General features: G+C 39.4%; 1 protein-coding gene across 1 annotated transcript in view; it reads right to left on the bottom strand.

Annotated features, from left to right (window-relative positions):
• LOC138010570 (uncharacterized) overlaps positions 1-9,078 on the bottom strand; it is a 10,264-nt gene extending 1,186 nt beyond the window's left edge. Inside the window, exons 1-5 of the mRNA XM_068857550.1 lie at positions 8,960-9,078; positions 5,028-5,173; positions 4,395-4,496; positions 1,544-1,624; positions 1-1,336 (exon numbers count right to left, since the gene is read on the bottom strand). The exon at positions 1-1,336 is cut by the window's left edge and continues 1,186 nt beyond it. Of these exons, the coding sequence (XP_068713651.1) occupies positions 1,088-1,336; positions 1,544-1,624; positions 4,395-4,481 (417 nt within the window). The 5' untranslated portion in view covers positions 4,482-4,496; positions 5,028-5,173; positions 8,960-9,078 and the 3' untranslated portion in view covers positions 1-1,087. The remainder of the gene's footprint in view (positions 1,337-1,543; positions 1,625-4,394; positions 4,497-5,027; positions 5,174-8,959) is intronic.
• Between the last annotated feature and the right edge of the window lie 6,285 nt (positions 9,079-15,363).

Below are 15,363 nucleotides of genomic sequence, written 5' to 3'. Positions count from 1 at the left end.
AATACAGAAACTAGTATTTCTTGAAAAGTCAAATTCCATCGCCTCACATCGTCTTGTTTTGGATGCCCAGTAGCTTCAAACTTTGTTAATATTTTCCTTAATGTTTAAATATTGTATTTTTGGCGTTATTTGGGTGTTGTGTTCGTGTTAAAAGCGAAATGAAAACTGTGAAGAAAGGTCGTCCGCAGAGGAAGGAAAAGCGCCATGTTATTTGGCTCACTACTTTAACCTTAAGATTATGGAACGAAAGGAGGAAGACGTTTGGATTAAAAAACAAATCGAACAGCGAATTCGCAGAAGTTCTTCTTCACGGGATGATGTTGGAAACCACGAGTTCAGAGGATTGCCCGGATGATAACAACAACATAGGCGCGCAAAGGACACTGGTTGTCGGTGGCCCTTTAACAGTACTCAACTTTGAATGATGTTATGTTTCTTGTCCTTATTCTTATGTCGCTAGTCAAATCTGGGCTGAGTGAGTACAACTTGTCAACTTGAACTTTTTCGACTTCTTAAGGGGGGGGGATTTTTTCGTCCGAACCGTTGCGGAAAAAAAGCCTAGGAATATGTTTCAAAGCTATGCAATGATAAAATTCTTTTTTTAATGGGTGATTATATAGACTGTAAGCGCTAGTTACTCCTTCTGTGTCTGTCGATCCTCGTTCCATTAGAGTCAATCGGGAGGTTTTCCTAGCCTCTCTCGTCGGCCGCTTCCCTGCCAGCAGTCTAAAGATAAGGGGGAATGTCACGGATCCTCCGGATTTTTTGGGAAATAACAGCAATCCTCCTGTTTAACCGACCACTTAGTCATTATTATTATTAGAGTACAATCCTAATCGACAATTTTACTCTTTCGTTTCTTCTCAATCTGTAACATTTATGTTAGGGTTGTTTACCCTTTCATAGTATTCTGAGGCGTCACCTCATCTCTAGATCTATAAAATAAGGACATAATGTACCTTTTGACAAAGTGTTCTTTTTGACGTTAAGAGCTGGTGAGCTATAAATAAACTTCCAAGATATAAATAACGTCAACTATCAACTTTTTTGGTAAGTAGTAAGTCTGTTCACTACGACATGGACAAGGTCAATGTCTCGTGGTTCTTCCTTCCTTCAAAGCATAAAAGGATGGACTGGATGAAGGTTTTGGAGTTGGTGGCACTGTTGTACTGTTGGTTGCCTCGGTAGTCTGGGTTGGATTATGCTCTTCAATCTCGATATCGCCCTGCTTTACTGGTTGACAAGTTCCAATCTTTTGCTTCTTTTTTGTCTCTGGCCTTGTCAAGTTGATGGCAACTTTTTCTAGTCTACAGGTGTATCCTGAGGCGCAGCACAGCTATAAGCAACAATAAAAACGGTTGTTTTCTGCACCTTGACAGTATAAATCACTTCAAATTGAGAGGGAATTGCGTGAGGACACTGCCAGTTTTTGTTCATTTGAGTATTAAAATAAAACTATGGAATCCTTTCACAGAAGAGAAGAGACTATTTTGTCATGAATAGGAAAGTATAGACCTGGTGTCCTGGTGATTGTGCGAGTTACCTTTCTTGAGCCATGTTGACAAAGGTGACCTTTAGTGCCACAATGCTTTGGCTGACTGTTGCGTTTTGTTTTCTTTAGTGGCTGCGAAGGAATAAAATACCATCATCACCATCTCATCTTTTCAGAGGCACAGCGTGCAATTTTGGAAATGAGCGCGCAAATATCCAATTGTATACTAGCATTGGAGGCTTTCATTGTCAGGAGGCTGACAAGAGAAAGTTGCGAAAGTTAATCTCGAAAATTTCATTTCTAGCCTTCTTGGAGGGAACGGTTCAGTCATGTTAATGAAAAATTCCAAACTTGAAAGGCAGCACCCGAAGAGAAAAAAATGCACCATCAATATAATGCTATTAGCACCTTTAAGTGATAAGAATATATTATCCCCTATTTCATGACTATTTAGTGACGCGACACAATTTGATAATCCTAATCAAATTAAGTACTAAGCGTTGAAAGTTGCGTAAATAGTTCCATACGAACCACAGAATTTTTAAAAAAAGCCACGTCTCTTCAAATTTTAAAAGCAGTTTTCACGGGTTTGGCATATAGACAGCCCTATTCGGAGGTCTAATTCAAATATTGCAGCATGGAAATTTCGCTCAGAAACCGCGCGTGGGCCTTCAGTTAAGGGGTTGAAGAGGAACCTACTGAATAAATCAGCCTTATATTAAAAGTTAATTAAGGAACATCATTGAACTTAATTTCCCTTATTTAAGTAAATGTTCTAACAGTGTGCATGTAGTTTGCATCTCATTCTGTGATTTTTCCATACACTGTACAATTTATAAGATTACAAAACAATTCGCCCTACAACCAAAAGCATTTCGTCAAATCCACTGACCAAACCTTTCCTACAAATATTTTCCTAAAATGCCAACTTTGTTTTGTTGCAGTGTTAGCTTTGGATAAGCAAGTCCTTTTGCCTGATAAGCTTTGACAGCTTTAGCCGCGTTGTTTTTTTGCTTTTTTTTTCTGCGTGGGGCTTACATGGAAGAAATGGAGCGGTATTGGAAACATAAAGCATTCCTGGAATTTATTTCAGGGTTCTTTGTTGTCATCAACTTTATTAGATTTGGTATTTTTTGCTTTTGTTTCTCACGGAAAGCATCGGCCAGTTCTACAAATGCTTAAATTTTCAAAGGCAAAGATCTGGTGACATTCGCGTACAAAGCTTATGCTTGCTACCCCTATTAACAATGAATATTAAAAACGTATTTAAATGCTATCGATGTGACTTGAGCCATGCAGAATTAATCGGCAAGTACTAAGGTTGCTTGGCCCTGAATTGCTGTATTGATCGTTCTTTCTCAGAGTTCAACATGTGGCTAGCCGACCGCTGTGCAACCATAGATATGTAATATCGAAAACCGGATGTAATTCCTGTGGGTGACTAATGCATGGGGCATATACTTAACGACTGCAGTAGACCGACACTTTCACTATACTTGAGGAATTTCTTCACACACTTCAAGCCAGTCTCAAAAACAGGCCAGTCATTAGATGTGTGTGAAATTCACATCATTGTCCAATACCGTGGAGACAGATTGTCAGGCAAACAGGACATACGACAGCTCGTGACCAGTTAATCCTATCAGACTTCAACCTAATGCCAGACCACCCATGGCATGCTGTTCTCCAGAGCTTTCTAATTCCGATAATCTTTTTATCTTTATTTACACCGGGAATTTTACGTGCGATTCAAAAAAACCTACTTTCATTTCTTTTAGTAGATTTTGGGTTTCAATTTCTCCCTTGATTTTTGTTCCTTGTAAAAAACAATAAAATCGTTATTAGGGTAACATTATTCAGCACGTTGTTTAGCACGTTGTTTTCTCACGGATTTCGTTTCCGTTTCGAATGTCTGCACGCAGTGTGCTAATTTGACGGATATATTAAGAGTAAAGAAGCGTGAGACCGGTAAAATTGCCCATGACGCACATGCTGAAGGTCACTAAATGCTTTGTAGTGTGGTCGAATCCCAAAATAAGGAGATAATAACGCAAAATTTTGATTTAAAAAGTGTTGAGGCATTTAAATTGAATGGAAATATAAATGTGATTATTTGATGAATGCCTCGATTTGAGACAAAAATACGGTCAAATGGTTAATTGGCGCTGATTGGTGTTCCCCTGAGAAACGTGATCCGATTTTACTCGCTTTCGCGGTTTCTTGAAGGCCATCGTCATTACGAACAAGTTGACAGATAAAAATCATAGGGAAAAATGTCCAGTTTTGGCGGCTAGCCATGGAACTTTTGAAACGATATAATTATTTTATTGTAAGAAGAAACAGCAACGCTGACATAGTTCGTCAAAAAACTTTTTGCCTGCTGCAATACCAGCCATTGGATGTACATTGGTCCTCTTTGAAGAAGCCTTTCCTGAAGGTTGAGCAATGGAATGATTCCTTTCAACGAGGCATTTATCTCCATAGTAACCATAGCTTTATAACTGTAAATGTGGGGAAGATATTTTCCATATGAAAAGTCAAAGCCGGTGATTTGTCTCAGACAACAGGGAACGCTTATGTTCAATTATAATGGTTTCCAATGTACAGCAAAGACCTTGTGCTTTCAAAGATTCATACATTGACAATTTGAAAACAACGCAAATAAAAAACATTATCTGTTCTCAAGGGCATTTCCTCAATCCTCAGTCTTCATTTTCCCATGTGGTTTTGATAGAAAGAGATCACCACTTGCTAACCCGTGTGTGTTAATCCGATAATTTAGCAACCATTAAACCACTTAGTGACAATATTATATTTCAGTCTAAGAAGGAGACAAACTCTACTTTGCGAAGTTGAAAGGCCCATAGACATTGATACAATACATTCGTGAAATTGAGCTTACCCTGGTTTCCACGGCGTTAAGTACGAGCATAAATACCAATATAATACAAAATATTCTCATCCAAAATGTTCTTGAAATTGCCGTCATGATATTTGCAGCTTCCTGCAGATAAATAACGACACAAATAAAAAATGATGCGAGACAAGAATTATATAACACAAAAGGGATTACATGATCACGAGCTTGGCAAAGAACATCATTATATTAGGCAAGGTAAATATGTATCGCAGTCAATGAAAACCAAAAACCACGGTGAAGAAAGCCTTTGATCACAAACTTCCTGACCAGATATGGCAAAGATAACATCCCGCAATTAACTGGATGATTTGTTTGTTTGCCTAACTGCTAGAGATTGAGAGAAGCTGATTTTAAATGCATTTGCTTTTTCTCCTGATAGCAAATTTTTAACATAAGGAAAATTACTATAAAGTATTGACAAAATTGTTTAGGAAAAACTTCATGGACCCTGTGCATCATCATTCACCATAAAACATCAAAAACCATCTCTCGATGTAAAAAAGCAAAAATATAAAACACGGAACTGCGTCAGTTACAGCGAGAAGGGGAAATTATTTTGTGACTTCATGTTGGACAATCCTCACACTTGCTAAACTGCTGAAAAATTCTAGTTACCTCTATTCTCACTTGTAATTCGCAGAGTTCCAATGTCAGTTATGCTAAGCTGTCCAGTGTTGCAGCAACTGAAGCTTTTGATGACAAGTAGGCGAATCGTCGACCTTAAATAATGATGTCTCCTATAATGACACTCTAGCTGTCTCCTGTGAAATCAATTTAAAGACCGGAAATGCAACTAGAAGGCGTTTCCTCTTTAAGTAGTCAAATGGAGTTCAGACGGCGAATCCTTGAGTAAAAAGGCTAGCCGACATCCAGGGGAAATTTTGTTCCTGGAATTAGGGGGTGGGAGGCTTAAGATGAATAGGATCATGCACAATCCTTCCATATTTTTATCTATGTAAAGTTCTCTTTATTTTATGGCAAAAAGAGTTCAATTTACTGCTCACGTTAATTTTGGTGCAACGATTCCGAACTCCTTCTGAAATGATTACTTAAAATGCAAACAACCCGTAATAAGGGATAATTATTGACACAGTTTCCGGGTAATTTCTCCTTTGCATAGTAAAGTAAATGTCAGAAAAACTAACTCTGGTGACTTGCAGAGACGTGGTGCAATAGAACAATTGCTATTCTTGTATATGTATAAATAAAGGTCATCTATCTATCTATTTATCTAAGGAAGAAAGAAAAAGGAAGAAGATTACCTAGCTGCAATTAAGACTCTTTAAAAATGCACGACATTTTCTTACATGGATTTCAATCACCTCGCTCAGTGGTAGCCACTCTAATCCAAAACTATTATCTACCAATTTGTGTAAATTACACTTCCCTGTTCCTTTAATGGGTTTGTTATTATAATAAGATCAGGATATTAGATATAATCCGCCCTAATCCTTCATGATAAAATCTTCTGATGATTTTTGTACAGGCCATTTCGAGATTTAATTCGTTTACTTTCGCGTCTTGAAGTACATTTGGAGCGCCCTTTGTTTCCAACTCGAGGCTCAGATTGTGATCAAACAAGTGTTCCACGATGCGAAAATCCCTCCCAACGACGAAACCTTCACTGCACGTACAAAATATGACTGAAAATCAAGTTACTGTTGAATTACTGGTTTTCCATTAAAAGCACCGGAAATTGATCAAATTTTATTGCAGAGTTTGTGCACAAGGAATTTCTGAATATTTAATTTCCATTCTCTCTAAGATCAATATTTCTTAAGACAACAGCTATTCAACAGCTACTAATTGTGTGTAAAACAGACCATCAACAGAGATAGCAATCTGGTTTAGCCTGCCTTGCGGTTACCTCGGTGGCTTTTTAGTGGCTTTAAAAGGAGTCCATTTACCAAATCTGGTATATTTACCTTACTCCATCAACAAACTGATTGAAATAATGACCAGTTTTGGTAAGAAGTGCACTCAGCGAAAAGAGAGGTAAAAATGTTAGAGGCTTTTATAAAGGACTCAGCGTGAATGAATGATGAGAGGTGTTATTTCCAAGAGAGCAAGCAAGGAAAAAATGGAGCAGTCATCACGCGAGCACGAACCACAATAACGAAAAAAGAGTATACACACTGACTGAAAAGGCTGGCGTAGCTCGGCTGCTGATGGTGCTATTTCTGTAGAATAGGGACAAAAAGGTTGAGCGAGATCCAAGAAGCTCACGTTGCTGTTTCTCTTTATAGCGTGATAAAGGTGGATTGGGTGCCACACGATGGCTGTGAAGCCATAATAATGTCCAGTTTTGGTGTGCAACACGAAAAAACGAAGTGGTTGTACAATTACCGAATATTTTGATATAGATGCTCATGTGTGATAAGCTTTTCACTCAAAAAGAGCAACGAAGAAGTAGTTGTCATGATTCAAATGATCTTGCGATCACAGGCCTACATACAAAGATCATAACAATACTTGCTAGCCCACACGAATGATTTCCCGTCCAGATCCCAGAAAATAATCTTTCTTTCTTTTCGTTGGGGGGTTCGCTACATGATAAAACCGGCTCAACCGAAAAGGATCTCCCTTGCCGGGATCCCTCTTAGATGTTGCAATCCCCAAGAAAATGTTCAACAACAAACCACCTAAATTCGGCAGCCTGATAGAATAGCGTGTCCATCTTAGTCAGACAAATTTGGTTAAAAAAAGCTTCCAAAATCCTCACAAACTTACTTAAGCGGATAGAACACGCCCTCCTCGTTAAAACTTGGCTTTTGAGACATATGGAACATAAGGCCAGAAACTGACAAATTGTTAAAAAATAGGTGGAGTTTACCGTGCTAACTGATGATATTGAGAATTTATTGTAGAACAACGGTGTCTAATCCCTCGAGATTCATTCCGTTCCTCTTAAGACACGACAGAACATTCGAGACGTACTCGACAATTCTTTTATCTAAAAATAGCATTCAGTATTTGCATAGTCCATGTGGACTCTTGGTAGTTGAGATTTATCTCACATCAAGACAATTAAAAGATTGAAATTAACTGCTACCAAAACTTGTTAATCTGCCGTTATCACCTAAGCGATCAGCGACTTTTCTCCGCTTTCCGGACGTGCCAACCTCCCTTTTGCAGCGCACACAAAAAAAATAGCTTTCTTTTCCTACCTTATGCCGTCAGTGTCAAGATATTCGACTACTGGAATACAATCGAGCAACATTTCGTTAAATATTTATCTTTGCTTAAAAGGAATACCCAAGGGATGTTTTCTCTTCAAAATAGAGACCCCACTCAAAGCTCTCTAAGTCTAGCGTTGCTTTGCACGGAAAGTAAACAATTTTAGCTCAGATTCCTTAGGTTCCTTAGCTATTGTAAATTTCGCTGCCTGTTCACATCCGAGAGTCTCTCCAGGTTACAATCTGCTGGCCAAAGATCCTGCGGACTCTTAAGTGTGCACTTGAAAGTTAAAAATAGTGTAATCACGTTGAATCATTGTTGGAAAGTAGCACGTGAATATCGCAGTTTTTTTCGCGTGACTAGAAGTGTTTCACAGGGCGAACAAAGTTTGCAAGCTGCACATGTTGAGGTGCAGTGATATAAAAACCTGTGGTAAACCACTTGGTTAATTACGTAACTAGTTTTGCCGCATTAAAGTAAAGTCGGTGCCTTCTGTGATGCCGCAGAAAATTCCCCTAATTTTGTTGGAAATTTAAACCTAGTAAGAATATAATTACCGTTACTTTTTTTCTACAAATTGTGAACTCCACTGCAATATACTGAAAAATTCAACTTTTAGTAGATTTGTCATCGGACAATCGATGCTCTGTTTTGTGTATATGACCCAACTTCATTGATAATATTTACGGTCAACAAATTTTAATCCCCAGCGCCTCCTACGGGTTATTCTTTTGGGTGAAGATTACTCATCCGAGTTAGCGTAACTGAAAAAATACCGTGAGTGACCACATTTGAATGAGGAAAATGAGAGAAGTAAGTTACAAGATATAAGGCTGCAAATTTCTTGTTAGTTAAAAGAGCCATGTTTAATGTAATGAGTAGCTCGTTTCACCACGTGCGCCATTCAACTGATTTGATATATAGTTCTTTGGAGTGGAGGGCGTAGCAATGGAGTGAGAGTGGAGGGGTCTATTCATGTGAGTTTCGATCGGTTATTTAAAGTTTTAGCCTCAAACGGACTGTGCCGTGAAAGCTTAATGGAGTTCCTCACAACAGAAATAACCGGCTTTGGTTAATTATAACATAAAGTTTCAAAGGAAGCCTTGGATTAGACAAGCATTCGAACTTGGATCGTAATCGAGTATAATTATAACACGACTTGCATAGCAGGCAAGGTCCCTGTTCCACTTACGCAAAAATGGGGATTTGCCAATATTACTTACTTCATTGAGTAGTTCTCAGCCTGCACCTCTATGCAATTTTTAATATCTATGCAGTTTAGAAAGGTTTCTACTGAATTGTGGCTTTTTTACTGTTTAATTTATTTCACGCGATTGTTCTTGTATTTTTAGACAAAAATAAATACTTACTTGGGTCATGGTAAAATTCAAGGTTTCCAAAACATCAAGCGATACTTTTCTTATTACGCCTTTAGGTGAGGGGGCCATAAGCATTTGATTAGACATAATAAGTTTTTTATGTCTTAAAATAAAGCTTCATGTGGCAATGCACGTGATGATATTCCCTGAGACTGTACAATACGTGACCGATGCATCATCAGTCTAAACGTGTTTAAGAATATGGGCGTTTAATCATGAGTGAGATGTGCACGATTCTCGTTTTCTTCGATTTTGCGAGCCGTCAAATGGGATAGAAGAACAATCGTAAAACAATGCAACTGAAGAAGTCCAGAAGTAAATTACACAGAAAATTTTTTAACAGAAAGGTTTAAGATTGTCCGACTATAATTTAAACCTCACGACTGTGAAATTGAATATATTTGTTAGTTTCAAAGTCACGCCTGGAAAAATGTTACATGTACTGTATCAATCGATCTGCAGTAAGCGTGAAATAGATAACAAGGTTGTTATTTTTTAGGACCTTATGATTTTTCTGCTGGCTTGAGAGCAGAAAAATTGAAGCTGCCCAGATAAACTGCGCCCAAAAGGGTTCGGTCAAAAGTCGAGTAATGACTAGAGTCAATTGTGTAGTGAATTGTTTTCTTACCAAACCAAAACACTTGAAAAGCCACAAAGGCAGACAAGAAAAATTGTTTTCTGAAAAAACAAAGATGAGAAATGGACAACTGCGTGCAATTTACCACCCAAAACGCCGTGATAAATTTTGAGTATGTCCTGAGTTCAGGTTGCAGGTTTTCGTCAGCATTTTAGTCTCTGGTAATTTAAGAAGAAAGTAAAGAATAAAGGGTACTTTTAACTTTAGAGGTAGTTCCATTAATTTCAAGATTTTCTGAGCGATGCATATTGTGTTCGCAAAAAAGCCTGCGAACTTCGTACACACGCTGATCAAGTCATGTCAAGCATTAGAAAATTATGAACATTGCTGGTCAACCAGGTTATCAGAATTACCTAACAAAAAGCACAAAAAAAAATTCACGTACCTCAGAAAAGGCTTCTTCAATTACTATTGGTATGATTTAGTTCACTTCCCTTGGCAGAAAGCTGATGAATGGCAGGCCGGCTTATCAACCTTTCCTAAATACCCCTGTCTCGGATTGCCCCATGTAGAGAAGAGGTATGCCCCTGGGCAATTTTATTGGTAAATAGATCAGCTATGGTTTTCAAAACTTAATTAACCGGAAACACGAAGGCAACGGGCTAGCTTTTGCGTGTTTATAAAATAATATTTTCACGATGCCGTGCGAGGGTGCAGTTGGATCGTTTCATTCACTCGCAGACCTGTCCCTCAATAGCGACAACGTGGAGGCTTTACTAGCCTTCTCCTAAAAACGTCCTTCGGATTATATTAGCTCCAACCAATTATAACACTATTCAGTTTTAGACCCGGGGGGGGGGGGGTACTCCCTTATAAGGGCTTAATGGGGACGTGCGGCCAGCCAGGGTATGTTTTTCGGGATTTTTGTCTTGAACAGGGTATCGAATTTATCATTTTTTGTCTTAATCAGGGTATCGATTCATCAATTTTTGTCTTAAAGTGGGTTAAATGTCTTAAACAGGGTATCAAAAATCGGAATTCTGTCTTAAAATGGGTAGGAAAATCAGCGATATTTGTCTTAAACAGAGTCAAGGTATGGAGGGGCCGCGCCGCACCTCCCCAACCAGGGATACATCGAGTACCCCCCCCCCCCCGGGGTTTTAGAATGCCTTTTTTGTAACGGTCAATTTGCAAGGGCGTCGAAAGTTCTTAAAGCATGTTTTATGAGTCATCCGAAGTCCAAATGTGACTGTATTTGTTATTTTTGGATGGTATCAAACTTTCGTAACTGACCTCTTGTTAAGCAAACAAAGTGTAACACAAAGGTGAAAGTAAATAGGTCCTTCAAGGTGACACGTGATTTGCAGCGCAGAGCCACCCATGTAAACGATGTCATTAAACATTCGAAAATGTTTTGTCTCATTAATGGCATTTAGTAACCTGTGAAATATGGGGGAAAGAGACAGCTAACGATTGCTTCACAAACTCGACGACACAAGTTAAAACTAAGTCTGCATCGATTCCGAAAAGCATTTTCTGTTCAGCATCGGAGCGTCAAGGACATGCGAAGGTGGTAATTGATTTCTAACACCAGCAAGGACGATTACTTTTCATGGGTGTTTGCTAAAATGCCAATAGAGAAGTACAAGAGGGCTTATTAAAGTGGCATCTTAGCTGTATATCTATATGATAGCAAAACTTGCCATAAGTTTGTATCGCAAATTGTTCAAACTATAATACGATTTACGATGAACCTTGAAGTAACCGTGTATCAATGCATTCCTGACAAGTAGATGTTACGAGCCTGCTAAAGGTATTGCTTGACCAGTTATTTTGGTGGGGGAGGCGGCCTTTACTCGACAGTAAAACGACTCAGGGAATCCATGAAACAATTCTTTCAAAATGACGGCTTATGAAGAATTGTTATCGAAAGTTTCAGTGGACTGAAGCAATGTCTTAAGTCGAGAGTCCAGTTTAAAACCTAAACAATAAAGTGCAGTAAAATGTTCTTCGGACGGAAGAGACGGTTATGACGGTTTTTCCAACTCAGGGTTACGGACAAAATTCTGATTTAAACAACTACTGGAGAGCAGTATAGCGAGACGAAAGATCCATTCAGAAAAAGATCAAAATACAATAGCAAACAAGATTATTCCTTTCTTTGGCTTTATCTTGTAGAGAAAAACAAAATCGCCCCCTTTGATGCCCTTGTTTAATTAAGTGCTTAAGAGAATATCCAACGCGATCCATGAGTGGGCAGAGGAGCTACCGATAGCAGTTTTAAAATCCTAGCGGGCAATCGCCATACAAAGCAGTTTTTTTTCGTAAACCACCCTGCTTTTTGCTGCGAGGAAGGCACTTGCAATCGCAACATAAAAGAGCTGACTTTCTTCTTTCGAAGAGACTGAACCGTTTCTAAGCCCCGGGGTCGAAATGACGGGCCTCGTGAATCCCTGACTTGTTCTTCATTAATTTTTTTTCGTCAGCTACTTGTAGTTTTTGCGTTGGGGCAATACAATCTAAAACTCGCCGTCGGAATTTTGTGTCCTTTGGCGCCTCGAGGACAATGCGGTTAATGGTAAGATGGTAAGCAGCTCCTATCTTTTGAACTTGGAGGCGTCAGTGAGGCCTGCGCGATTGAAGCCACAGGAAGAAGAAACGTAGGCTATTGCTGCGCCACCAACAACTCCAAATCCTTTTAGGGAGCTGACAAGGGTTCCAGAGGAAAGAACGCCAGACGCGCCGTCAAGGGCGCCGGCGGTGTAATACAGTAGAGCCAGGGAGCAACGCTTTGCTCGTGTGCATCGCGTCGGTTGTTCATTTTTTTTTTTAAGGCCAAGGCTTGGGATATTTTGTCGAGCCGAAACTGTGTGTCGTCAAGGGTCGTTTGAAGCAGTAAGTATGAGAAAAGTGACGAAGGGCTTGGAAGCACACTGGCTGAAGATTTAGTGCAGTTTATATCTACAATATTTCGATTGCAAACTTAAATGACAGGCCTTTGAGGTCAAAGGGTTCGAAGTTTTCATCCTTTTACCGCGAAAGTGATGCTGCCGACATAATCTTGTGTTTCCGGTGTCACCGCCCCATCTCTTTAAATCGCGTGGTCTGTGTTTTTGTGGTCAACTTGTTCATAAGCCCCGCCAATTATAAAAATTTGTGCCAAAATAATTGAATGGCTGCCATTCAAATAGGTTTTGTCTGGATCAACAACATTGTAAGGAGTATAGTATGGCATCAGAATTTGCAAACGCTTGAACATGTTGAAACCCCCAAAAATCACTAACTCGGTCTAAACGTTTCACCTTATTATTGCACCTAAGTTTGAAATTCCTATTGGAAACCAAGAGACGTTTGCCTCGATTTTCAATTTGATATTTACTACTTTCACCCGCCTCTCAGTCCCAAAGGACTGAAGCAAAGGCCCCTGGGAGGTAATTTCCTTGAGCAGCTATGGTAACCCCTAATCCCCTGTCCCAGTTCCCGTGGAAGGGAAGGAAGCCAAAAAATGGCTAGTGGGTTTTTTATAAGGCGCATCATTTTCCGGCTTGATGGATCTTACTTTTAAACTGTTTAAATTGAACTGCTGACTAATCTACAAAGGAGATCTTTTTTTCCACAGAGAAACACAATGAGTAGTGTTCTAGTGGCTGCTATTTGCATCTCAGGTCTTGGTCTGGGACATACCTGTTTGACTAGGAGCAACGTATACTTGACACAGTAAACGACCGACCGACGCAAGTATGGTTGGAAATAATTGTTAAGGAATTTGTACCCAAAAACAACCAGCTGTTTTAATCTTTTTCCAACCAAGTACATTCAAAATATCGTGACTTTTGCGATTCCCCTAGGGTGATTCTCTTCTGATCTTCAGTCGGATTCACATCAGGCAGCACCCGCGTTCTGTAGCTTTTCTGGAAATGTTCATCCCTTTCTTATGATGCCTCATACAGTACTGCAGTATTTATAGTAGATCAGGACAAGTTCCGTGTACATATTCTATCTGTAGTTATAGTGGTATGATCAGAGAGCCGAACATTTTTTATGAGAGAGCCTCAATATGCGGACGCCATGTGAGAGAATCTTCAATATGAACTCCAAGTAATTTATATTTTATCACCCACTAAAGTGATGCATTGCTAACCCCAACAGTAGAGTACAATACAATTGTCATGAATTTGAGATATTTTGAGTTATGAATTTTGTTTATTGACATTCAAAGATAACTTAATTTACTGCCAACAACGTCTCAGCTGATTTTATATCACAATTAATTTCGTATTCTTCAGTAAAGGAAAAACGGGTCCTCTTCAGATTTGCATACATTCTGGGTTTTGAGAACAAAGTTCGTGATGTAATATCATTGATGCAATTTGAAAAAAACAAAGGTCCCGGAAGAGATCAATGTGAGAAATGCCACATATCAGATTGCACTCCATCCATAATAGTTTTTTGTCTAAGGTCATGCAGATAGGACTTACTAAATTTCAGACTAAATTGAGAGCTGAACCCCAGAAGCCCGAGCTTTTCTAAGTAGAAAACATTGGTCTGAGGCCAGATTGAGCTTCTGATAGCGAATCAGGCTCTTTAACTCCGATCTAATCCACGGAGAAGAGGTACCTCTGACTCTCCTCTTTTTTTCGTGGCACATGATGGTCAACGTCGTTCAGGCTGCAAGATATCCCAGGCCACATCAGAATAAAACCTTTGGCGACAAGGATACAATATACTTGTTGAAAATGGTGTTAGGCGCCACTTGATATCCTTTCTCTCAGGCCGACAGCAACGTGTTAAAATCCGTCATGTGGTCTCCAAATTACTTCCAGTTAGTGCTGATCCTTCAAAGGACAAAATGTGATCCGATTTTGTTTATGATAATGTCAAAAACTAATGATTTGACGGTTGCCTATGTGAAAGGATGTTGATCAGTGATGTCTTAAGTTCCGTTAATTTGATTTTACCTAATATAACTTATCTGCCTTCAAGCTCACGCATGACTCAGTCAGCGATTGGGGTTCCAAAAACTGGATCAGACTGCATTGAACTTCGGGTTTGTTCATTCAGGGAGAAATTCCGTTAACCTGGCTTGACAACTGATCATAAGGCGTGCCTGTCTCAGTGTAATTTACGCAGACTAAGTTATTTAAATAGCCTGCGTAGCTTACGGTTTTGTTGTCGTGGATAGCGAGTGATTTCAAGCGGCGCGAGTAGGCTGGGGCGGGGGAAGCAAAGAACCATCCTTCCTGCGGCCTCGCCGTTTGAGAAGCCTCGCGTTTCGCAACAAGAGAACCGTCAGCTGCGCAGGTTATGATTTAAATTGAAGTTAACACATCACCTTGATGGTGGCTAAGTTAAGGCATCAATGTCATTAACAAATACTGCATGTTTTGCATGAGGGTGTCTCAGCTCAATTTCCATTTACGTTGTCCATTACGCTCTAACCAATGTTCTGTCAGACCAACTCCATAAAGGTCAAAAACGAGTATTATCAATCCTGAATAATCATAGATATAGCTAACCTTTTACATTCGGTGGGCTGCCCACGATTAGCTACGGTAAACAAGCGTGGTCGAGAAAATTAATGAGGGTGGCTCTCTCTCACGCAGCATTTGACACAGACCAGGGGTCGCGGGCACAAATATTTTATCATAAATACAAACAACAGAAGTCTGCACAAGTGTAGAAAGGAGTGTTTAAGGTTTCCCACCGCTATTATAATCCCTAATAACAAAGTCTGTTTATAGTTTGAGAAGAGAACAGTACTTTAGGGACCACGTTAATCCAAAGTTGTGAAAGGGCTCACCGAAGGTTAACCTCGTCT

The sequence above is a fragment of the Montipora foliosa genome, chromosome 7 (genome assembly GCF_036669935.1).
Source record: "Montipora foliosa isolate CH-2021 chromosome 7, ASM3666993v2, whole genome shotgun sequence".
NCBI lineage: Eukaryota > Metazoa > Cnidaria > Anthozoa > Scleractinia > Acroporidae > Montipora > Montipora foliosa.
This window is presented reverse-complemented; position numbering and strand designations above follow the sequence as displayed.